Raw genomic sequence first — 24,959 nt, 5'->3', positions numbered from 1 at the left:
TTGAAGGTGTTTTTTTCATTGGCGGAAAATGTTTTCCTTGACTAGTTTATTTTCCATGAACCGAACGCAAAAAAATCCGAAAAATGTTTTCTTGAAAGTAATTTTCCGTGAAACGAACGGAGTTTAAAAGAAAATAAAAAAATGGAACCACTCTTCTTTGTTCCCTTTCTCTACATTGTAGATCGAAATTGGTATTTCACAAAACTAGATTTGAACTTTCTCGATTTGGAACTCTTCCTGTGAGCGATTTTGGATTGATAGAGAAACAGACACATACACTTACTCAGCTTTTCGAATGTTAGAAAACGAAAATAATGATATGTACTTGCCATGTATAAAACCTACTTGATAAATGTACGTTGGTAAGGACATTTACTGGCTAGCAATATCACTTTGCGTAATGTTTCCATATTCATAAAGGCTAAATTTGGTAGTCGAGATAAAATTATTATTCTATCCCGTGTTTGGTGCCTGCCCCAGACAGGATAAAGTCGGATATATGAAGGATATAGCTCGGATAAAATTATCCCATGGGAGAGGTAGGATAAAGATGGATATAATTTCTAATATTCATAATATAAAAGTTATTTTTCTTGAATGCAAAACTTGTTAAATTAATAAAATTAAAATAATATTTGAATATAAATAATATTTGAATTTTAATATAAAAATAACAAAAAAAAATAAATTCGTTTTTATTTATATATTCATGTTTCTTTCTATCTTATGACATAAATTTCATATATATATAAATACATTTAGTATTTATATTTATTACATATTTTAGGTATATTTGTATAGTTTATTGTTTAATAAAATTTTATTAGAGAATAATGGAAGGGGAAAAAATAAATAAAAAAGAAAATAATTAAAAAAGAGAGGAAAAAATAATTGAAAAAAAGAAAATAAAAATGAAGTAGGTAAGAGTGTCATGAAATTTTTTTATCATATTCGTTTGTCTAATTTTTAGGTTCATTTACACTGATATGACGTTCATAGAAAATAATGGACACGGTAATATGTGAAAATATCCGGTTTTATTATTGCGATTCGCCAAATAGTAGATATGATATGGCAAATCCCCTATATTTTATATCCTATCCTATCCAATCTTATCATGGCTAGAAATTCAGATGACCAAACACAGCCCAGGGGTCTTTAATTATAACTACATAAAATCCTAATTAAGAAGTTGCCAAAAAGGAGAGAGACTCATTAGACCACTTGATTGTATACTATAATCTATGGGGAAATTTGTCCAAAAAGCCCTAAACATATTGTACTTTTGCTAATTCGGTTATAAACTTTTTTATTGTATCAAATCATTTCACGTTTTGCCAATTGAGTTCGTCTGGCCAATTTTGGACGGAAACTACTGACATGTATGCTGGCCATCCTATGTGGCATGGTCGACGTTGACATGGATAATTTTTAATAATATTTTAATAAAAAAATTTAACTTTTTTTATTTTCCCTTTTTCTTTTTTCCTTCTTTACTTTTTTTCTTTTTTTTTCCTTTTCTCTTCTCTTCTTTTTTATTTTTCCCTCCGCCGGCCATTGATGAGGCTTGGTGATGGCTAGCGGAGGGAACAAGGAAATAATAAAAAAGAAAAAAGAAAATAATAAAAGTAAAGAAGGAAAAGAGAAGAAAAGAAAAAAGGGAAAGATAAAAACTAAAAAAAATTATTAAAAATTGTCATCGTCAATGCCGGCCGTGTCACATATGACAATCGACATCTACGTCAGCGATTTCAAATCAAAATTGACCGAATGGACTCAACTGGCAAATCTTGAAAATATTTATGACTGAATTGGCATAATTGAGTAATGTATTTAGGACTTTTTGGACAATTTTCCCATCATCTATGAATTACCAACTTAGAGAAATGTTAGCATCTCTCCATTCATCATATGCCTATGTCAGTGATGTTCGCGTCACATACCTACATCGATTATTTTACTCAATTTGATGATCTTGATTACCCATCCGTTGATGTAAGCTAGCTATTTTTGGCTTTGAATGAGCTTGAAACAGATCCAAGTTTTGTTTTGCCTTAATGAGTTATGCTAATTTTCCTAACGTACAGTCTTGTTCGTCGAATAGAAGCTAATTAAGTAAATGAAGTTGCCCTAAATATGAAAAACTATTGAGATCATTAATTGCAAATATTCACTATAACATCATCATGAAACATTGTTAATACTAGAGTTATCCAAATTTTAAACATAGAATCGTGGGAGGAACGTTACGGATTTGTAAGGGCGGGTTGATCATATAACGTATGGTCTTGTTCATCGAATAGAATCTAATTAAGTGAATGAAGTTGCCCAAAATATGAAAAACTATAGAGATCATTAATTGCAAATATACACTATAACATGGTCATGAAACATTGTTAATATTGGACTCATCCAAAATTTAAACATAAAATTGCAGGAGGAACGTTAGGAATTTGTGGGGCGGGCCGATCATATCCATCCCTAGCCTCCAATCCATTTGGGTAGGGAGCGTGGGTATCCATCATAGTGGGTAAAATTTACATTTCTAAAAGCATATTATATTATAATCCCGAAATACTCCAATACTTACAGAAGATAGAAGATGGAAAAAAAGGTAAACCTGAGCAGGTCATTAAAAGGCTTGAGGGGAGATAGGAGAAGGAACTTCCGGATATGGTGGAGGGATCTTTCTCTAAGTTTTCTCCGTATTCCGTCTCTCTCGGGAAGAAAAACAACATGAGGGAAACTTTGGAGTCTGCAAGTGGGGAAGGTAGACTCCACCCATAGGTATCCATCAGGGTGGGTAAAATTGTCTTTTCAAAATATATATTATATTATAATCCCGAAATACTCCAATACTTGAAGATGGAAAATGGGAAAAAAAGGAGTCAGCTTTTTTCCCCCTTTGTCTACATTATAGATTGAAATTGGTACTTCACAAAACTATTTATAAACTTTCTGGTTTTGTATCTCTTTTTTGAGCTATTTTGGACTAAAAGAGATTACACCCATGAACTTACTCAGCTTTTCGATTGTTATAAACGGAAAATGATTAGATACACTTGCCATATACCAAAACTAATAGAGATATGTACCAACATACTCGCAAAACACAATGTCACTTTGCGAAATACTTCCACATTCATCCATGGAAATTTAATTATAGCCAGGACAAATCCTAATTAAGAAGTTGCCAAAAAGGAAAGGAGCTCATTGGACTTGGTTGTATACCCTAAACATCATCATCATCTTCGAATTGCCTATTTAGTGGAATATTAGCTCATGCCCATTTTCATATGCCTATCTTAATGATATTTGTGTCACAAGCCTTACGATGATACCTTTGCTTAATTTGATGGTTTTGATTATATCTTTGGCTTTTTGAATGAGCGCGTGATGTATCCAAGATCCGTTTTGCCTTAACGTGTCATGCAAATTTTCCTAAAGTACGGCCTTGTACGTCGAATAGAAGCTAATTAAGTAAATGAAGCCGCCTAAAGTACAGTAAACTAGTTATATCGTCGTTACAAAAAACCGTTTTCTATATAGACGGATACATTAATGTGAATTTTGGTGTTTGCTTTATCGCATGATCTTTATCATTTCTTTGATCAATGGAGTAATGAAAATGTGGCTATCCAAGATGATAGGTATGTGATGGCCAGATATAATTCCATATTAGGCTTACAACTCCAATCTGTCTTTTCTTTACTTGATATTTGGCCAATGCCTGATTGTTTTGATAAGTATGATCTTAAGGAGTTAACTTTACACGTGTCAAAACCCAATTGCTTCTTAATTTTGGGTAATTACACGTTTGTGTTTCATGAAATGTATCTGAAAAAACTTTCCTTACGAGCACACTCAGCTCCTGTATCAACCTCTTTAAATGTTTGGCTTCTCTTCACTCCACAGTCCACACAAGATCAGGTTGACAAACCCTAGCCCATTACAAGGTTGCTTCTCTAAGTTGGACTACTGTAAGTCTCTCCCTCCCTCCCTCTCCCTCTCCCTCTCCCTCTCCCTCTCCCTCTCCCTCTCCTCCTCTGTGAGAAATATTTTTTGGCTATTTTTCTCTTAATTGGAGTTTTTCTTTACCATGAGCTTGATCTTAAACCATAGGTCAATGCCCTGAAAATGGCTTCTCAAAATGCAAATCTAGCTACCAAAGAAAATTTTTCACTGGATCTATTTTTTATGGATTTTTTCCTAGAGATTTGATAAATTCTCGTATTCAATGTTCACTCCACCTTATTTTTCCCAAAATTTAATTGGATCAATGATGGAGTAAGCTTTAACTCATTGGCTTAGTTTGAACACCGTTAGATTAGTAGAAAGTCACGCAGTTCATTGATTATCTGTGATTGACTTGATCCGTACGAATGAGATCATAACACGTTCCATCCCTTTTCGGGTTCTTCTTCTTTTCGGTTCCTTCCGGCCATAGAAGATTAGATCGGTGCTCAATTCATGATGCACTTGATCCAGGGTTCGGATCATCGATCTTTTCTGGCAGCCTCATTATAATGGTTGTTGGTCTCTTTTGACTGGAGACTAGATAACCGCTCTCTTGGGCGATCAGAACGTAACAAAAGCGTGCATACGTTATGAAAGCCTCTGCACAAGAGATGTGAGCATCCTCATGAGGTCTTAGTAATGATGATTATCGTTTTTTTGCTATTTAATTTATATCTCATTCTATCGATTTCTGTGTAAGAAGCCAGTTCAGTTTGTTTACTCGTCAAGTGCTTTTTTTGCGACTTCTTTCATGCATTGCCGGGTCTCTCTCACTCTCATGTAATAAACACTTTATGAAGCTAGAGTCTCTCTCATCTCCTAAGTTCATCATGTATTATTACACTTCAAATCTTTTTTGAATTATTGAAGCATGTACACCAATTACCTAGCTTTTCTACATAAAAATAGAACAGAAAAAGATGCTTCATTTTCAGATCCGCACCGACCGACCATGGATTCTGAGGGGGTTCAACAAGCTGCTGCCATGAACGGCTCTACTGATGAGAAGAACAAGCTGGACCTGGCACTACGGCTGGGATTACCTGATAATGGCGAAAACCCACCCAAAGATCAGGGTCAACAATTTGACCCCGCTCTTTTGGCTACTGATAACAATGTCGACTTGAGTCATCTTGCTCTTCGCTCTCAGGTATGATTATTGCTTCAGTTTCTTGCTTTTAGGTTTTCTTTTTTCTTTGGAATCATTATAGATTGTGCATACAATACTTGAGTTTCTTTTGGATGTTTCGAGCTACTGCTTGTTAGGTCATCTTGATCGTTAGCAATTGGATGGTAGTTGTGACTTTGTTAGGACGAATCTTGTATTATAGCTGGAGATATTGAAAAAGGAAAACTCTACAATATGTGTTTTGACCCCGGTGCCTACATAGTAGGTTATGCGGCAAAAATAAAGTTATACATTATGATCATTCCTAGTTAAGTCTAGCTTTAATGATCTGATCCTTCCTTTTGCAAAGGAAAATGGTGTTCAAACTAATAAATGGTGAAGATCAGGTGTAACTCACTTACTAGACTTAAATATGGCGATCAAACTTGTACATCTCGATATGTCATTTGCATGCTTCATTAATTTGGTAAATGAATGGAGTCCAATTCACGATCCATTTACGATCATTATGACTAATCATTGAATGAGATGCCAAATTTTATTGAACTTACGTATATATGTATTGAACTTCACTTGTTCATTAAAAGATCATATTTAGAGACTAATATATCCTAAATGATCCAGCTATTTTTGCATTATTTGTTTTTGTTAAAAAAATCATTCCAGCAATTTTATATTAAGGGTTTGACTAGCTTGTGTTATGTTTGAACTTCTCCATTGTCAACTTCTAATTACAAAATAAGATACACCATTGATAACTTAAATACTAAGTAAGATTACTGTAGTGATATCATTCATTTCTCTTTTGTTATGTTTATGTATTAATTGATATTTCATCTTGGATGATTCTGTCCCCTCCCCAATGTTGATTTCTATTGACAATGTTCAACACAACTAACATTTTTCTTTGGTGATGCAATTAATTGCTTGAATAACTAGGGGGAAAAGGACAATCATGTGCCTCATGGAGGAGTTCATATCAATGCCGATGCATTGCCTCTCGAATTGGGAATTCATGACTACTATGCAAACCCTACCAAGCACTGTGCTTCATCAACAGGAATTGATCTTTCTCCTAATAACCCTCCTGTTTTTCCTGGTTGGCCACTGATGGTTGTAAGCAACACCAGCAACCTATTTGTCGACATATCCCAGGAAAATAATATGGTGTTAGGGACAAGCTCGTCGTTTGGTAGGCCTCCGAAGTTACCAATTAGACGCCGTCGACAGGGTCACGATGCTACCGACAACTCTACCAACAGGTGTGCCAACCCTTTGTGCAACGCCACTACTTCCCCCATGTGGCGCCGTGGCCCTCTTGGCCCAAAGGTATGGAACCTACGAACTTTCCTTCATTGTATAGCCTTTATATACAAATGTGATTGACTATTTGCTGTGGTTGAATTGGGATGATTTGGAGTAGGTAGGATAAAACATGAGGTATACATAGCATTTTTTCGTTTATTGAACTACATCGTGAATTTTGATTAAATTTCCTTAGCTCATTGCTTTCACTTCAGCTATAGTAAAGGTCAGAAAATGAGATACATCCGCTATATTACCTCACATATTTAATTATCGATCACAATACATATTTTGAAAAAGTATGGATAAATTGACAAAAAGACACGAGGTTTTGGAGTAATATTAGCTCCCTCTTTATTATTGTTAGAACTTGTATGAGATTGATCTTTTCCTTTATTTAAAAGTATGTCATATGAGTGTTGTTTGTTTTTCAGACACTATGCAATGCATGTGGAATCAAGTATAGAAAGGAGGAGGAGAAAAGAAGGACTCAAGCGATTATGATGCAGCTGCATGAGCTCGCTACTGCTCGTCATAAACCAGCTGCATGAGAGGGAAAGAGTTACCGCCGCATCGATTTTCATTATTATAGTATTTACCAAATAATAATCTCAAATCCGAGAAAGACTCTTGTTGAAGTTTTGCCGACTCTTGTTGAAGTTTTGCCATCTCCTAAATTTCTCTGCTTGTGTTTTCTTTGTAGTTTATGAGTTCAAAGACATTATTGTTTGTTTGATCTCATGGTTAATCGGTATGATATTATATTGGCTTGTTGATTTGAAATATCTCTTCTAGTTAGGCTGACAAGAAACATCAAATTGCAACCGTAGACTTTGATTGAGTCGAGAACTTCTTACAAAAATCAAAGACACTCAATCACTATATTCTAGGATTTCTCGCAAGAAAGTTTTGATCTCTCTAAGATCCTAGCTAGACACCGATTTGCCTTATTGCAACGAATTGGAGCTTTTTGGGCAATTGGCACACAATAGGACAAGTTGACGATGAAATTTATTATTCGCATTTCACATTGACATAGCCACAAGATTGTATTTTACGATAAGTTTTAACAATATAGTATGAGTAACCAATTATTTCTACAACCTACATTCATCATTATTGATTCGAATAGTTAGTCAATTTTTTAAACTATTACTACGCATGCCAATGATGGTTATGGATGTGTACCATATAAAAATCCTATTATTTTGGTACACACATGACATTCTAGCTCTTTAAAATGAGTTCCCGCTTAGTGACGCATGGGATTGCAAGCAAGGGTGATAGCAGAAATATTAATCTCTAGAGTCTTATAAATTGAGAACCGAAAAACAAGCAATTAAGATATGTTATGTGAACAATCACTTATTTGATTTCAACAATTCTTTTTATGAGGGAGGGAAGAACACTAGAAGTGCCAAAATTTATGTATAGCGCTCACTTTAGTGCCAAAAGTTTTCGCCGGATTACTTAAGTGTCAAATCAGAGAAAAAATGATTACTTGAGTGCCAACGGCGAGAAATTCTGGCCAAATTAATACATGACTTTTATAATTAAGATTTTAATCTGAGTTGGGTTTTTTAAAAAAAAAAATCAATCTTTGTGGCATTTCCATGTGTATATTTCGATTTTTTAAATATTTTTTCTCATTTTTTCCTTTTTTTCCTTCTTTCCTTCTTTTCTTTTATTTCTTCTTCTTTTACCTTTGGCCGGTGACCGGACACCAGCCACCGACCATGGCTAGCTGCTTGGCCTCGCCTGGACGAGGCTGCCATCGCTCGCCATAGGCGAGGCCCAGCCGACTCTCGCCTGTGGCTTTCGAGGGCGGCCTCGCCCAGCCCAGATCTGGCGAGGCTGACCCTCACTTGTGGCGGGCGACGACGACCTCGTCTGGGCGAGGCCAGGTGGCCAGCCATGACCGGTGGCCGGTGTCCGGCATCAGCCAAAGGTAGAAGAAGAAGAAAGAAAAGAAAAAAAGAAAAGAAGGAAAAAAAGAAAAAAAATCAGAAAAAATATTTAAAAAATCAAAGTGTACATGCTAAACTACATTGTTTTGAAGTGTACATGTTGATTGCACATGTTGACTAAACCTTCGGCGAGCCACATCGGCTTCAGAAATTAGTAAAAAAATGTTACGTCGGATTTTTGGCCAAACTGACCGGAGTTGGCATTTAAGTGATCGTTTTTCAAAAAGTTTGGCACTTAAGTGATTCGGCGGAAACTTTTGACATTAAAGTGAGCGCCGCACACAAATTTTGACACTTTCAGTGTTTTTTCCCCTTTTATTAGGTAATGCGGTAAAAGAAAAAAGAGTGCACTGCTAATATATTATGATCATTCCTAGTTAAGTCTAGCTTTAATGATCTAAACTTCTCGTTTGAATAAGAAAATGGTGCTCAAACTAAGAAATGGTGAAGCTCAGAAGAAGGAATTTGCGTCATATAGCTTTCTTACAAGACTAACAAATGATGGTCAAACTAGTATATATCTATATGTCATTTGCATATTTCATTAATTTGGTAAATGAACCGAGTTTAATTCGTTATCTTTTTTCGACCGTTATGATTAATCATTGCATATAATACCAAATTTTATTGAACTCATGTATATATGTGCTGAACTTTCCAAGTTTATTAAAACTTGATCATATAATTAGATACTACTACATCTTAAAGGATGTAACAATTTTTGTATTATTCCCTTTTTGTCCAAAATTTTTTTTAGAAATTTTATATTATGGGTTTGATTGGCTTGTAATATATAAACTTCTCCATTTTCAACTTCTAATTACATTATAAGATTACCATTAATAACTTAAATGCTAAGTAAGTTACTTTAGAAACATTATTCATTCTCTTTGGTTATGTTTATGCAGTACTTGTTAATTCATCTTTGGTAATTCTATTTTCTCCAAAAGGTTAATTTTTGTTGATAATGTTCAACAGAACACACATTTTTTTTGGTGATGCAACTAATTGCTTAAAAAATTAGGGAGAAAATGACAATCATGTGCCTCATGTAGGAGTTTATAGTAATGTTGGTGCATGGCCTATTCAATTGGGAATTCGTGACTACCATAGAAACCCTATCAAGCACTATACTTCTCCATCAACAAGAATTGATCTTCCTCCTAAGCACCTCCTACTTTTCCCGTTTGCCGGTGATTATTGTAAATAACCTATTCTTGACATATCACATGGACATAATATGGGGATGGGATGAGCATTGTCTCTAAGTGGCCTCTGAAGTCATTGGCTAGACGTTGTTGACGGGGCCGTGATGATACCAACAATCATAACAAGAGGTGCGCCAACCGTTTGTGTAACACCACTGCGTCCCCTATGTAGCACGACGGCCCTCCTGGCTCAAATGTATCAATCTTATCAACTTTCTTTCATTATCTAGCCTCTACAAACGTAAATAAACTTCGGTTATATCGCTGAATTGTGATGATTAAGAGTAAGTAGGATAAAACCTAAGGTATACCTATCATTTTTATTTATTTATTAAACTACATCGTGAATTTTGAAAATAACTTACTTAACTCATTGCTTTCACTTCAGCTATAGTAGATGCCAGAATATGAGCTAAATATGAATAATTTTACAAAAAAGCACAAGGTTTTTTGTGTAAACTCTTCTCTACTCTTATTAGAATTTGCATGAGACTGATCTTTCCCTACTTATAAAAGTATGTCATATGAGTGTGGTTTATTTCTCAAACACCGTGCATCACATGTAAAATCAAGTATTGAAAGGAGGAAGACAAAACAAGGACTCAAGTGATTATGCAGTAGTTGCACGAGCTTACTATTGTCTATCATAAACCAGCTACATGAGAAGGAAAGAGCTACCCCACATCAATTTTCATCATTTCGGTATTTAACAAATAATATGTTTCAAATCCACTAAAAACGCTTGTTGAAGCTCTGCTATCTCCTAAATTTCTCTACTTGCGATTTCTCTGTAGTTCTTTAGTATATAAGACATTGTTGGTTGTTTGATCTCATGATTTGTCAGTATGACATTATATTGGCTTGTTGATTTGAATATATATTCGATGCAATATTTCCTGTCATTGTCTTATCTCTTCCCATATATTCAATTGAGAAGAAATATCAAAATGATCATTTATCATGGAGGGGTTCATATCAATGCTGGTGTATGACCTCTCTCTAATTAGGAATTTATGACTACTATAGAAACCCCACGAAGCACTGTGCTTCTCCACCAACAACAATTGATCTTTCTCCTAATCACCCTTAGTTTTCCTGATTGCTGGCGATGATCATAAACAACCTATTCGTCGACATATCCCAAATAAATAATATGGTGTTATGGATGAGCTCTTCTTCCGGTGGGCTTTTGAAGTAATCGGCCAGAAAGGGTCGATGGGGCCATGATGATACCGACAATCCTAGAAAGAGGTGTGCCGACCCACTGTCCTATACCACTACTTTCCCTATATGGTGCGGTGCCCTCTTGGCCCAAAGACATGAAACCTACCAACTTTCTTCATTATCCAGTCTCTGAATACATACGTAAATAAACTTTGCTTAACTATTTGTTATATATGAATTGTAATAATTTGGAGTAGGTTGGATAAAACATAATGTATACTTAGCAAACTTTCATTTATTGTATTACACCGCGAATTTTTGTTATAACTTACTTAGCTCATTGCTTTTGTTGAAAAAGTCCCTAGTGATATTTTGAAGACGACAGAATAATTAAAAGCTACTAATGTATGTATTTGTTGAGCAAGACCAGATGAGAGATGTATAAGTCAATATGCAAATGGTGTCCTAATAGGATCGTCCAAAAGTGAGAAGTTCTCTATTAAGGGTGAACAAGATATTAGATGCCGAGGCGTCTACAAATTGAATGGACCTGAGGTGAACAAGCCTTAAATGAGGAGTTTGATAAAGCATAGAGGTACCTTGTATAGATGAACAGCTAGGTCAAACCATGATTGCCAATATGCTTGGAAGGATCATAATGTAGACGTGAAGTTAATATACTTTGCCAATAATGAAGGTATCCATGTATGAAGTAAAAGACTGATAGTAAATGGATGAACCTTTATGGAGGTGAACAAGTCATGAAGAATGAGAAGTTCGTGGAGACTTGGAGTTATCATACAAGGTGAACAATTTATGTAGTCTTGGATCATCAAGATACTGAATAAGACCAATATATAGCAGCTCATGAATTGAATACCAGTGGGCAGCTTGGATGTACTCACGGATTGTTAATATAGGTAGTCGATTATATTAACTAAGAAGATCAAGATATTTCTTTGACTAATCTTATAGGTCAAAAGGGACTAAACAGCTATCTTCGGGGACTGAAATTATAGAAAGAATACTTGAGATAAATCAATTGGTTTATTACCAAATTTAGATAAATGGATTATTAAAAAGTGTGGCCAACTGTATTAATAGAAACCTCATAATTACCAAAAGATTTGATTGTATGAGCAACCAGATCTCTGGTGATTGTGTCCATTAATTCCAATGGCTAATTGATCCTCTTGAAGCTCCTCTAACGACTAATTTGAAGATTGAAAGACTATAGAAATGAATCAATATATGTTGAAGGTTAAGAGGTAGAAAATTGAGAAAGCTATACTTCCGAAATTGTCACATCTTCTCTCTATGTTTGCGAGCTAACTATTGCTCATTTATGCTTCACTCTATTAAGGGTTGTTGTTGATTGTATTATATGATTTGAAGAGTGTACAAGTGTGCAGCAGTACTTGATTATTGATAGTGTAATCTATCGACTTTATGTAGAAGTAATGCGTGCTATGTTATAACTACTCAAAGGATAAGTAGTGAATTTCAACCCTGTTGATGGCTATTGGTTTGAGAGAGTTGATATAGGCATGGTTTAAGCTGAACCACTATAAAGATATACGTGCATTTTCTTCTATCTCTTTATTTATATCTTTATTATTTGACAGAATCATTGCACTTGATGTAATGAGTATGTTCATGTTGGGGCTAACGAAATAACCTAGACGAGGAGGGGTGAATAGGTTGTTTGAGAACTATGAAAAACATTTGCGGAATTAACAAGTTCAACTTCAAACATAACAGTTTGTAGAAATCAGATAAGTGTTGCTGTTTGACAAATCGTGATAATAAAGATGAGGTAATGCTAATACTAAAGATAAAGATGATTTGCAAGTAGATATATAGTGGTTCGGCTTTATCTCCAAGCCTACATCCACTCCCCAGACTAGTAGCCATAATACAGGCTGGATTGTACTAGTAATCTGCTCAACAAGTTATAATTGGCAAGTGCTGATCCTTTACAAATGATAGATCACACTATCAGGACTCATCTATTGCACTTACTCTTGTACACTTAATCTTTCACACGATTACTATACGGCAAGATCATCATAGTGAAGATCTTTGGGAGAATGAAACAATATCAATAAGGAAAGCAGCTCAGAGCAAACATTTGGATTCTACATTGTGCTCTCTCTAACATTTTGGCCTAGAAGCTCTTCTCTTAAAAAGCCATCTTCAATCTTCCCGTTGGAGATGTCTTGGAAGATCAACTAGCCGTTAGAGATCTGTTGATATTGCTATCCAGAGATGGTGCTGCCCATATAGCCCTTGGCAAAAGGACACTATAAGTGCCATAACTTGTGACGGAGATCACTTTGGTGCCATAACTTTTTCGGATTACTTTGGTGCCAAGTCGGAGGAAAAACAATCACTTAAGTGTTATAAGTTTTTTTGGATCACTTGGTGCTAAATTTTTAAAAACGATCACTTAAGTGCTAAAATTTTTAAAAACAATCATTTAAGTGCTAAAATTTTTGAAAAACGATAACTTATGTGCCAATCTCCGGCGAGCCTCCGGAGAGCCACGCCCTTCAGAAATTAATAAAAAAATGCCACGTCGGATTTCCGGCAAAAAATTGTGTACGGCACGTTGGCACTTAAGTGATCGTTTTCAAAAATTTTAGCACTAAAGTGATCCAAAAAAACTTATGGCACCAAAGTGAGCGCCGTATACAAGTTATGGCACTTGTAGTGTTCTTTTGCCTATAGCCCTTTATCATGAACATTTGCAGGCTACCCAGAAATAGGTCCTGTAGCTACTGTTCCCCACGTTGACTGTTCTGACAATTTGGATAGACGCCTGCTCCTGTTCCCTGATGGACTTCTTGATCTTTCCGTTGCGCATTTCTACCCTTCAACGGCTATAATCTCGAACATCCTCATACGTTCATTAACCCAATATTACCAATGACCTGATGTCTTAGCATCGACACAAATATCGTCAATCAGCTGATCTTTAGGTCCGTTGATGCTGTTTATAGAATAATGTACCAAGACATCTTGCGATCTTCTCCCAATGGATCACATTATGGTTATCACGTAGTCTTTAAAGATCATCACGGTCTTCCACCTCATCTGTATAAGGCAGTAGCTCTCACCCGATATCGATGCTGATCTTTTTGGTCAGTCCAAGCATATTGGTAATTTCGACTCTACCAAGCTATTCATATTCATGGTCCTTCCAAGCTTTACCAAACATTCTCGTTTTTGACTTGTTCACCTTCACCAGGTCCATCCAACTATTCACCCGATATTTGTACCTCCAAGCCATCACGAACATCCCCGTTCTTCTCGGCTTGTTAACCCTCGATCAATGTCCTTCCAAATGTTCACTATATCTGAATATCCTTCCAGCTTGTAGGCATCTTCAATTACCCAATATCATATTCACCTTAAATATCATTAGAATATCTTGACAGTAGTAAAACACCCTCATATTAGAATGTTCTGGTGCTCTTTATGACAACATCTACATTTCAGCTTGTGCATATATCACATGGTACTACTTAACCAATATACACATTAGTAGCCTTTAATTGTCTTTGTCATCTTCAAAACAACATAGGGGATTTTCCCAACAATCACCACATTGGTGATTTTCCCAACAGTTCATGCATATAATAGCTGCTCCTACATATATCAAATTGGATTTTGATAATTCCACAAAAAATATATAATCAACTTACTTACCCTTCTCTATGTTGCACTTTAGCCATAACAGACTTCAGCTATACTAGAGATTTGAAGACAAGCTAAATCCATTAGTTCATCCAAGATACCAAACTAATTTTTATATCAGAAAAACTCCTAAACTGGTGTACTTGTGCCACATTTAGCCCGTTCTAATTTGTGTCATAAAAAATTTCAAACTGGTAAACTCATGTCACATCTACCCAAATTGGTGTACATGTGCCACATTTGTCCTAAATTGCAGTAAATCTAGAATTTTTTGGGGGTAAATGTGACACGAGTGCACTATTTTGGGGTAAATTTGGTATGAGTATACCAGTTTGAAATTTTTGCAACATAAAAATTAGTTTGGGAAAAATGTGGCTCACGGGTGCATTATTTTGGGGTAAATGTGGTATGAGTATACTAGTTTGAAATTTTTGCGACATAAAAATTAGTTTGGGAAAAGTATGGCATGAGTACCAGTTTGGGAGTTTTTGTGACACAAAAATTAGTTTGGGATAAATGTGGCATGAATGTATTAGTTTGGGGTTTTTTATGGGTATCAACCCTTCAAGAGATATGAATAACTTATAAAAAAAAGGTTAATACCACGAAAAATCCCAAACTGGTACACTTGTGACAAACTTACCATAAACTATTTTTTTTTATTACAAAAAATTCCAAACTGGTACACCTATAATAATTTTACCCCGAACTAATTTTTGACCACCAAAAACCTTAAACTGGTATACCTATGATAATTTTACCCCGAACTAATTTTTTTGACCACCGAAAACCCCAAACTGGTACACCTGTGATAAATTTACCCTCCGCTAGTTTCCGTTAAATTTTACTGTCAAATTGCTAAGTTTGATGACTCGTGGTAGTTGACGAATGTACCAGTTTGGGGTTTTACCCCTCTGTTTGTCACAAGTTTATCAATTTGTGAATTTTCGTGATATTAATCCAATTTAATGGAGGGTAAATTTATCACAAGTGTACCAATTTGGGGTTTTTGGTGTGACAAATTTTCACATTTTGATTATCTGTCAGATGTGCTAATACCCTATCACATCCATCTAGAAATCTTTCCTTTCTAAGGAAGATACTAATAGTAGGGAACATGGATTTAAAAAATTAGTTTGGGGTTTTTGTGGTAAAAAAATTAGTTCATGGTAAAATTGTCACATGTATACCAGTTTGGGATTTTTGGTGGTTAAAAAAATAATTTAGGGTAAATTTGTCATATGTGTATCAATTTAAGGTTTTTTGTGGTAAAAAAATTAGTTTGGGGTAAAATTATCACAGGTGTACCAGTTTGGGGTTTTTCGTGGTATTAACCCTAAAAAAAATTGAGGTTTTGATACAATATTAAAACTTTTTGTATTGTCATTAAAATTTACACGAAACCTATCATTCCCTCTATTTAAAAGTATGTCATATGAGTGTTGTTTATTTTTCAGACACTTATGCAATGCATGTAAAATAAGTATAGAAAGGAGGAGGACAAAATGAGAACTCAAATGATTATGCAGTAGTTGCATGAGCTTGTTCCTGCCCGTCATTTAGCTGCATGAGAGGGAAATAGCCACCACCGCATTGATTGTCATAATTCCAACATTTGCTTAATAATACATTTCAAATTCGATAAAGACTCTTGTTGAAACTGCACCACCTCCTAAATTTTCCCACTTGCAATTTCTTTGTAGTTCTTGCATATATAAGACGTTGTTGGTTGTTTTATCTCACGGTTTATTGATATGACATTATGTTGGTTCGTTGAATTGAATATATGTTTAATGCAACATTTCCAATTACAGTCTTATCTCTTTCCATATGTTATGTTGAGGAGAAATATCAAATTCCAACCACGACTTTGATTAAGTCAAGAGCCTTTTACAGAAATCAAAGACACTCACTCACTATATTTTATGGTTTCTCGAAAGAAACTTTCAATCTCTCTAAGATCTTGCTAGACACTCGTTTGCCTTACTTATTGAAACGAATTGGGGCTTTTTAGGTAATGGGCGCATGATAGGATTGGTTGATGATGAAATTTATGATTTGCATTCCACATAGACATAGCCACAAGATTATATTTTACAATAAATTTTAACTATATAGTCAGAGAAACAAATTATTTATACGATCTCAATCATCATCATTGATTTGAATAGTTAGTCTTTTTTCAAACTATTACTACTCATGTCAAGGATAGTTATGGATATGTACCATAGAATTGGCATTATATATACACGCATGTTTTGTGAACAATAGGTTATTAAACTTCAACAACTTTTTGTAGTAGGTTATGCAGTAAAAAAAAAAAGTCCCCTACTAATACTTTATGATCATGCCTAGTTAAGTCTACCTTTAATGTTCTAATCCTCCAATTTGCATAATAAAATGGTGTTCAAACAAAGAATCGAGGAAGATTATAAGGTGTAATTTGCATCATATAGCTTACTTACTAGATTGAGAAACGGTGATCAAATTGGTACATCTCTATGTGTCATTTGCATACTTCATTAATTTGGTAAAGCAAGTCCAATTCGGTCTCCATTTTCGATCATTATGATTAATCATTGAATATAATGCCAAATTTATTGAACTTATGTGTATATGGGCTGAACTTTACAAATTTATTAAAACTTGATCATATAATTAGAGACTACCACGTCTCAAGGATCCAACAACTTTTGTACTATTCCTTTTTTGTCCCAAAAAGAATTCTTGCAATTTTACATTAAAAGTTTGACTAGCTTGTAATATTCAACTTCAATATAAAATATAGCATTGATAACTTAAATACAAAGTAAGATTACTTTAAAGAAATCATTCATCTCTTTTTTGTTGTGTGTATGTATTACTCGTTAATTCATCTTTGGTCATTTTGTCCACTCCCCAAGCAATTGATAATGTTCAACACAATACAATTTTTTTCTGGTGATGCAACCATTTGCTTAAAAAACTAGGGGGAAAATGACAATCTTGTGCCTGATGGAGGAGTTTATATCAATGCTAGTGCCTGGCCTCTCCAATTGGGAATTCATGATTACTATGCAAACCTTATCAAGTCTCGTGCTTCTCCATCAACAGAGATTAATATTCATCCTAATCATTCCCTTACTTTTTTCGTTTTGTCGGCATGATCGTAACTAACCTATTCCTCGACATATCCTAGATAAATAGTATGGAGTCAGGGATGAGCTTTTTCCAATGGGCTTTTGAATCGGCCAGTGGTGGTCGACAAGGCCATGATGATTATGATTACCCTAACAAGAGGCCAATCCTCGCCCTTTGTGCAACACCATTGCTTTCCTATGTGGCGCTTGCTGTTGAGGTTAACAATACAACCTAGAGAGGGAGGGGGTGAATAGGTTGTTTTAATAGAATTTGACAATTTTGCGAAAATTGATAGTTACTACGCAAAGATCGGGTTAAGTAGATATTTCAAAAGATGTGAACGAGTTGTGTGCAGATATAAGTAAGAGTGATAGAAACAAGAGCACACGGCGATATATAGTGGTTTGGCTTTATCACCAAGGCTACATCTACTGTCCACACTAACAACCACAAGTTGGGATAGATTGCACTAGTAATTTGTTAGACAAGTTATAATAAGCAAACACTAATCTTATCAGATGATAGATCACACTATCTGAAATTAGGTGTTACTGTCGCTCGTGCACACTTGATCTTTCACATAATAACAAGCCAGCAAGAACACTACAGTGAAGATTTTAAGAGAATGAAACAATATTAGCCTTGAACTAGCTTAAGACATATTTCTGGATTTTATGTATTGTGCGTCTAACATATGGCCTTCAAGATCTTCTCTTTTATAGAAGCATCTTCAATCTTCCCGTTAGAGATCTATTGACGCTATTGTCCGGAGATGGAGCTGCCTATGCAATCCTTTATCCGGAACATTTGCAAGCTATCTTGAAATAGCTTACGCTATTGTCCCATCGCTAATCGCTCCGACAATTTTTGTCAGAAAGCCTGTTTTCGTTACTTTGATGTCTTCCGTTTCTTCTGGTGCGCATCTCTAGGTGACAACGACTATATCTAACTTTTGCAATAATCAACTGAATGGTCGTTGCTCCAACATCACCAATGACATGATATCTTCAGCATTGACACAAACATTGTCATAAGCAGAAGTCCGTTGGTGCTATCTACGAGCACAACAGATTTGTGATCTTTTTCCTTCCTAGATATCACTTCTGTCCATTGTCACGAACATATGCAAATATTATAGTAAACATTATACTAAGGATAATTCTGGGATTCTTAAAATTCATTGAGATGTTTCTCCTACACTTGTAGCCTTCATGGTCCAAAGGTATGAAACCTACCGACTATCCTTCATTATTTAGTTTCCATATGCAAACGTAAATAAGCTTCGCGTAATTATTTGTTATAGCTAAATTTTGATGATATGGAGTAGGTAGGATAAAATGCGAGGTATACTAACCTGTTATGGAAGCTAAGCGATCGAACAATAAATTTGATAGAATAAGAAAATAAATTGGACACCAGATTTACGTGGTTCGGTCGTAGTGACCTACGTTCACGGGGAGAGCAGCACGGAATTCCACTATAGATCAAGCGATACAACGGAGATTACAACCACACTCGAGTCACTCAAACACTCTAAGTGTTTCCCAAGCCCTAATTACACCCAATAACTCACGCAGTGTTTAGCCCCACAATTCCTCACGAAATAATCTCTCAATCTCGTGAAGGAATTGTACACAAATCTTACCACAAGATTTAATCGCTACTAACACTTGAATTCTTGGTGTAATTCCATGAACAAAATCACGAATCCGCTGCTAAGCACCCAGCACCTATGGATGACCCACGGCACTCAGAAAGGAAACGGCGCTTCAAGAGGACTGCATCAACAACAGCGCTTAAGGAATCCACAATCCAATATATATATCCAAGAAAGAACGCGCACAGTAGCCGACATTAACGTGAGAAGGAAACTGTGAACTTCGGTCAACGAAGTCCACCTTCACTTTCCTTTTCCAGTTTTCGTTAGCCGACTTCAGTAGGAAAGATATCCATGAATATATATTTACCCACGTGCCAAGCCCCAAATTGGATCGGTCAAGGAAGTTGACTTCGTGTGGCCACACCAATTTCGATATCATGACGAAACAGTAATCCTTAGACAATCTGGACTCTTATTACCGAACGGGAAATATGATTTCCATGCAGCGCAGCCGCGAACGTCCATAAAAATCAATTTCGGACTTTCCTTTAATAAATCTTCGATTTTCGTTCAACGGGCTCAAATTCGAGACATATATTTTAACAATCTCCACCTTGGCTTGATGTTTGAGTCAAGTCACAATCGCTTGGATAGAATCCGAATTTCGCTACTACTCTCCCACAGCCCTAATGGGCTCAACTGCCATAGACATCTTCCAAGTCCAAGCCTTGCTTGAACTTCGCCATAGCCGTAGACCTCATCAGAACACCAACTCCACATGCACCTTTAACTGCTCCACAAGGATTTTCCGACACAACCTCCTCAATCACAGATAAAGCAAAACCATCGTTGCATCCATATCTATCGGGAGATCGAATACGCACCTTGTCAATTTCAGCAGTTACAGCAACTGTTGGCTCTATAAACTCCATCTCGCTACAAGTACCATTCGTGTCGATTATTTCGCTAGTACCCGCTACCTTAGGAGTTTCTGGTTGCAACTCCACCTCAAGCTGAACACCGTCCAGATCCGTATGAACACTGCTATTAACACTCCTAGCCAAAAGTACTGGAGACTCGTCAAATGTAACTTCTCTGCTGACAACATGTGAATTTAATTCCGGGCACCACAACTTATAGCCCCGCTCACCTTGTGCATAACCTAGGAACATGCACTTCATTGCCAGTCCATCGAGCTCACCATCACTAACTCGAACATAACATGGGCAACCAAATATTCTAAGAACAGAATAATCAGCAACGTTACCTGACCACACTTCTTCGGGAGTTCGACATCCAATCGCAGTCGATGGGGATCTATTTTTCAGGTAGCTCGCCGTACTAAGCGCATCCGCCGGGAATCTCCTAGCTACACCAGCACTAGAGATCATTTTATGGGCCGTCTCTAGTAATGTTCTGCTCATCAACTTCGCAACATGTTGTGGTTCATTTGCATTAGTGCGGTGTTTCACTATGCCTTCCTTCATGTAGAATTCGTTTAACAGCTTCGAGCAAAACTCCATACTATTGTCAGTCCGCACATGCTTGATCGTTTTACCAGTCTCCTTTTCGATCAAAACTTTTAACTACTTGATCCTGACAACACCATCAAACTTGTGCCTTAGCACAAACGCCCAAGTCTTCCTCGAGTAGTCATCAATAACTGTTAGAATAAATCTGGCATTCTTCCTCAAAGGAAATCGCGACAACCTGCGAACATCTAAGTGAATTAATTCTGCAATATCCGTGGTTTCCTTAACAACCGTACTGAACTGCACTTTCCACCGTTGATCTAAATCACATCACCTATATACATTTAGTTCGTTAGCCACATAACCACATAGCAAATTTCTTTCACTTAGAACCTTCAGGCTTCTCTCGCTAATGTGCCCCAAACGCATATGCCACAATTCAAACTCTCGAACTGATGCATTCGACGTCTTCGCAGCGAATTCCGTCACTGTCTCACCTTGAAGTTCATACAGGCCATTATGCTTGATTCCTTTTATTATCACCAAGGCACCTCGAACAACTTTCAGAACTCTACCTTCTGAATAACATTGACACCCAACTGAATCTAGGGCACTCAAGGAAATCAAATTTTTCTTCAGGTCTGGAACATGCGTCACTCCAGTCAATGTCCATACAATACCATCATGCATTCTGATTCTGACATTACCAACACCAATAACATCGCATTCAGAATTGTTCCCCAACTGCACTTTACTACTATCCGTGCACTGATAAGTAGTAAACCAGTTCCTGTTTGGTGTAGCGTGAAAAGAACAACCAGAATCCATAATCCATCCGCCAAATGACGAATTATCAGTGATAGACAAGACATAATCAGCATTATTCGAATTACCATCAGCTATAGCTGCAACATCATCCGCAGACTCAACTCTAATTCCCTTACCCTTGTCGTTCTTCAGCTTAAGGCAATCCATTCTAAGATGCCCCCTCTTGCCACAACTCCAACAGACAACACCACCAGTCCTAGACTGACTTCGTCTATTCGAGTTCATACTACTTCTGCTAACACGTGTACCAGTTCTTCCTCTATTTTCACCTACTAAAGCAGCAGATACATGTTCGCCAGATTCTCTTCTACGGATGTCTTCACTCAGAATTAAATCTCGAACACCATCAAACGTCAAACTTGTCGACCCAGAGGAATTAATAACAGCAGTAATAGTAGTATTCCAACTATTAGGCAATGAGGATAATAGAATCAAAGCACGTACCTCATCTTCAAAGTCAATGTCAACTGAACTCAATTGATTAACGATCACATTGAATTCATTAATATGATCAACAACCGACGCACCTTCGCTCATCTTCAAGTTAAACAGACGTCGCATCAAATAGACCTTGTTGATCGCAGAGGGCTTCTCGTACATGTCCGACAGGGCTTTCATCAAACCCGCAGTGGTCTTCTCATTCACGATGTTAAACGCGACATTACGTGCCAACGTCAGCCGAATAACACCCAAAGCTCGTCTATCGAGCAATTCCCAATCAGCTTGCTTCATCATCTCTGGCTTCTCCCCAGACAAGGGCAAGTGCAGTTTCATCTGATATAGATTATTCTCTATCTGCATCTTCCTGAAACCAAAATCTTTCCCATCAAATCTGTCGATTTTCACTTTTCCTTCTTCTATCGCCATCAATTCGCTTCAACTTAAGCAAGCCTAGCTCTGATATCAATTGTTGCGGAAGCTAAGCGATCAAATAATAAATTTGACAGAATAAGAAAATGACACCAGATTTACGTGGTTCGGTCGTAGTGACCTACGTCCACGGGGAGAGCAACATGGAATTCCACTATAGATCAAGCGATATAACGGAGATTACAATCACACTCGAGTCACTCAAATACTCTAAGTGTTTCCCAAGCCCCAATTACACCAATAACTCACGCATTGTTTAGCCCCACAATTCCTCACGAAATAATCTCTCAATCTCGCGAAGGAATTGTACACAAATCTTACCACAAGATTTAATTGCTACTAACACTTGAATTCTTGGTGTAATTCCACGAATAAAATCACGAATCCACTGCTAAGCACCCAACACCTATGGATGACCCACAGCACTCAGAAACGAAACGGCGCTTCAAGAGGACTGCATCAACAACAGCGCTTAAGGAATCCACGATCCAATATATATATCCAAGAAAGAACGCGCACAGTAGCCGACATTAACGTGAGAAGGAAACTGTGAACTTCGGTCAACGAAGTCCACTTTCACTTTCCGTTTCCAGTTTTCGTTGGCCGACTTCAGTAGGAAAGATATCCATGAATATATCTTTACCCACGTGCCAAGCCCCAAATTGGATCGGTCAAGGAAGTTGACTTCGTGTGGCCACACCAATTTCGATATTATGACGAAACAGTAATTCTTAGACAATCTGGACTCTTATTATCGAACGAGAAATACGATTTCCATGCAGCGCCACCGCGAACGTCCATAAAAATCAATTTCGGACTTTCCTTTAATAAATCTTGGGTCGATTTTCGTTCAATGGGCTCAAACTCGAGACATATATTTTAACACTAACCTTTTTTCATTATTGAACTATAACTCAAATTTTGATTATAACTTAGCCCATTGCTTTTGCTTCAGCTATACTAGAGGTCAGCAAACGAGATAAATTTGTTGTATTAGCCGGCATCTTTGAATCGTCACAATACATATTTTGAAAAATATGGATAATTTTACAAAAAAACACGAGATTTTGGTGTAATATTAAACCTTTCTTTATTAGTGTTAGAATTTGCATGAAACTGATTTTTTTCCACTATTTAAAGGTATGTGATATGAGTGCTGTTTATTTTTTAGACACCGTGAAATATATGTGGAATCAAGTTTAGAAATGAAGAGGTCAAAACGAGAACTCATGTGATTATGCAGCAGTTGCACAGGTTTGCTATCACCCGTCATAAATCTGCTGCATGAAAGGGAAAGAGCCACCGCCAAATCAATTTTCATCATTCTAGTACTATATCTCAAATCCGACGGAGACTCTTGCTAAAACTCTACCATCTCCTAAATTTCTCCGTTTGCCTTTTCTTTCTAGTTATTAGTATATAAGACATTGATGATTGTTTGATCTCATGGTTTATCAGTATGACATTATATATGCTTGTTGATTTAAGAATATTTTTGATGCAACAATTCCAATCACTGCCTTATCTCTTCCCATGTGTTAGGTTGAGTAGAAACGTCAAAATGCAACCACGAAACGAATTGGGCCTTTTGGGGTAATGGGTACATGATAGGATTGGTTGATGATGAAAATCCAAATCTTTTTTTTTTTTGGGTACATAAACGACAGTCGAGCTCTTTAAAATGAGTTCCGGGTCTATAAATTATGAAACCATAAGCTAAGTGAAAAACACAAAATAGCAGAATTATCAATCTCTATAAGTCTTGCAAAGTGAGAACCGAAAAAGAATCCGTCAAAAGGTTATATACATACATTTTGTGAGCAATCACTTATTGAGTTTCAACAAATCTGTCTCATTTGCATCACGTCTGTTCTCTCCATATGTGTTAATAAATCGATTGAGTTTATAGTTATGTACGACACGAACTATTCATCATTGCCATATAGTCACTATATTCATTCTACCATGCCACTTGGCCTTATTCATATATGGTGATCTTTTTGTCTTCACATTATTTCAACAACATATAAGTGCGTTCGCAATAACTCCCATCACCATCGATGTTCTCAAGCCGTGGATCGGGGGAGGCACACGACTAACTAAAGAGTTACCATCAGGTTGATGTGAAATTAGCCCAAACAAAAGAGAGGAAAAAATTCAAATGACAAAAGACTTTCTGAGAAGCCAAGTGCTTCCCTCTAATCTCCATAAGCGAGTGCTCTAAAACGCAGCCACATTAAGTCGCCTCATCGATGTCCACGAACAGTTCCTGTCATCGTGAGAACTATCATGCTTCGAAATCGAGTGAAATCACCATCCAAATTGTGTAGTGGGGATGGTGGAAAACTGGTATTCGATCTGAGGCCGTGAAACCAACACGTGAAAACAAGTCTCTGGTACATCCGGTCTCTGTTACATTAAACATGCGACTGGATGATGATGATAACAAGCACACGATGCATATTTCCTTTTCGTTAGATTCAATTTGACCGTCCGCGTGTACTTCTCGCGAGGTTATAGTAACCCTCCCTCCCATCTTAAATTAGCTTGCGTCGAATGTAGAAAGCTTACTTTAATTAT

The 24,959-nt window shown here is 36.6% G+C and overlaps 1 protein-coding gene across 1 annotated transcript; it reads left to right on the top strand.

Moving 5' to 3' along the window:
• Nucleotides 1-4,969: 4,969 nt before the first annotated feature.
• LOC115679244 (GATA transcription factor 29-like) lies at nt 4,970-7,002 on the top strand. Its single transcript, XM_030602853.1, has 3 exons — nt 4,970-5,167; nt 6,086-6,475; nt 6,886-7,002. The coding sequence occupies exons 1-3, from the start codon at nt 4,970-4,972 to the stop codon at nt 7,000-7,002; spliced, it is 705 nt and encodes a 234-aa protein (XP_030458713.1).
• The last annotated feature ends 17,957 nt before the right edge of the window (nt 7,003-24,959 follow it).

Source organism: Syzygium oleosum, unplaced genomic scaffold (assembly GCF_021117445.2).
Source record: "Syzygium oleosum isolate NSW1041296 unplaced genomic scaffold, Sole_v2.1 Sole_v2.03, whole genome shotgun sequence".
In the NCBI taxonomy this organism is placed as follows: Eukaryota; Viridiplantae; Streptophyta; class Magnoliopsida; order Myrtales; family Myrtaceae; genus Syzygium; species Syzygium oleosum.
This window is presented reverse-complemented; position numbering and strand designations above follow the sequence as displayed.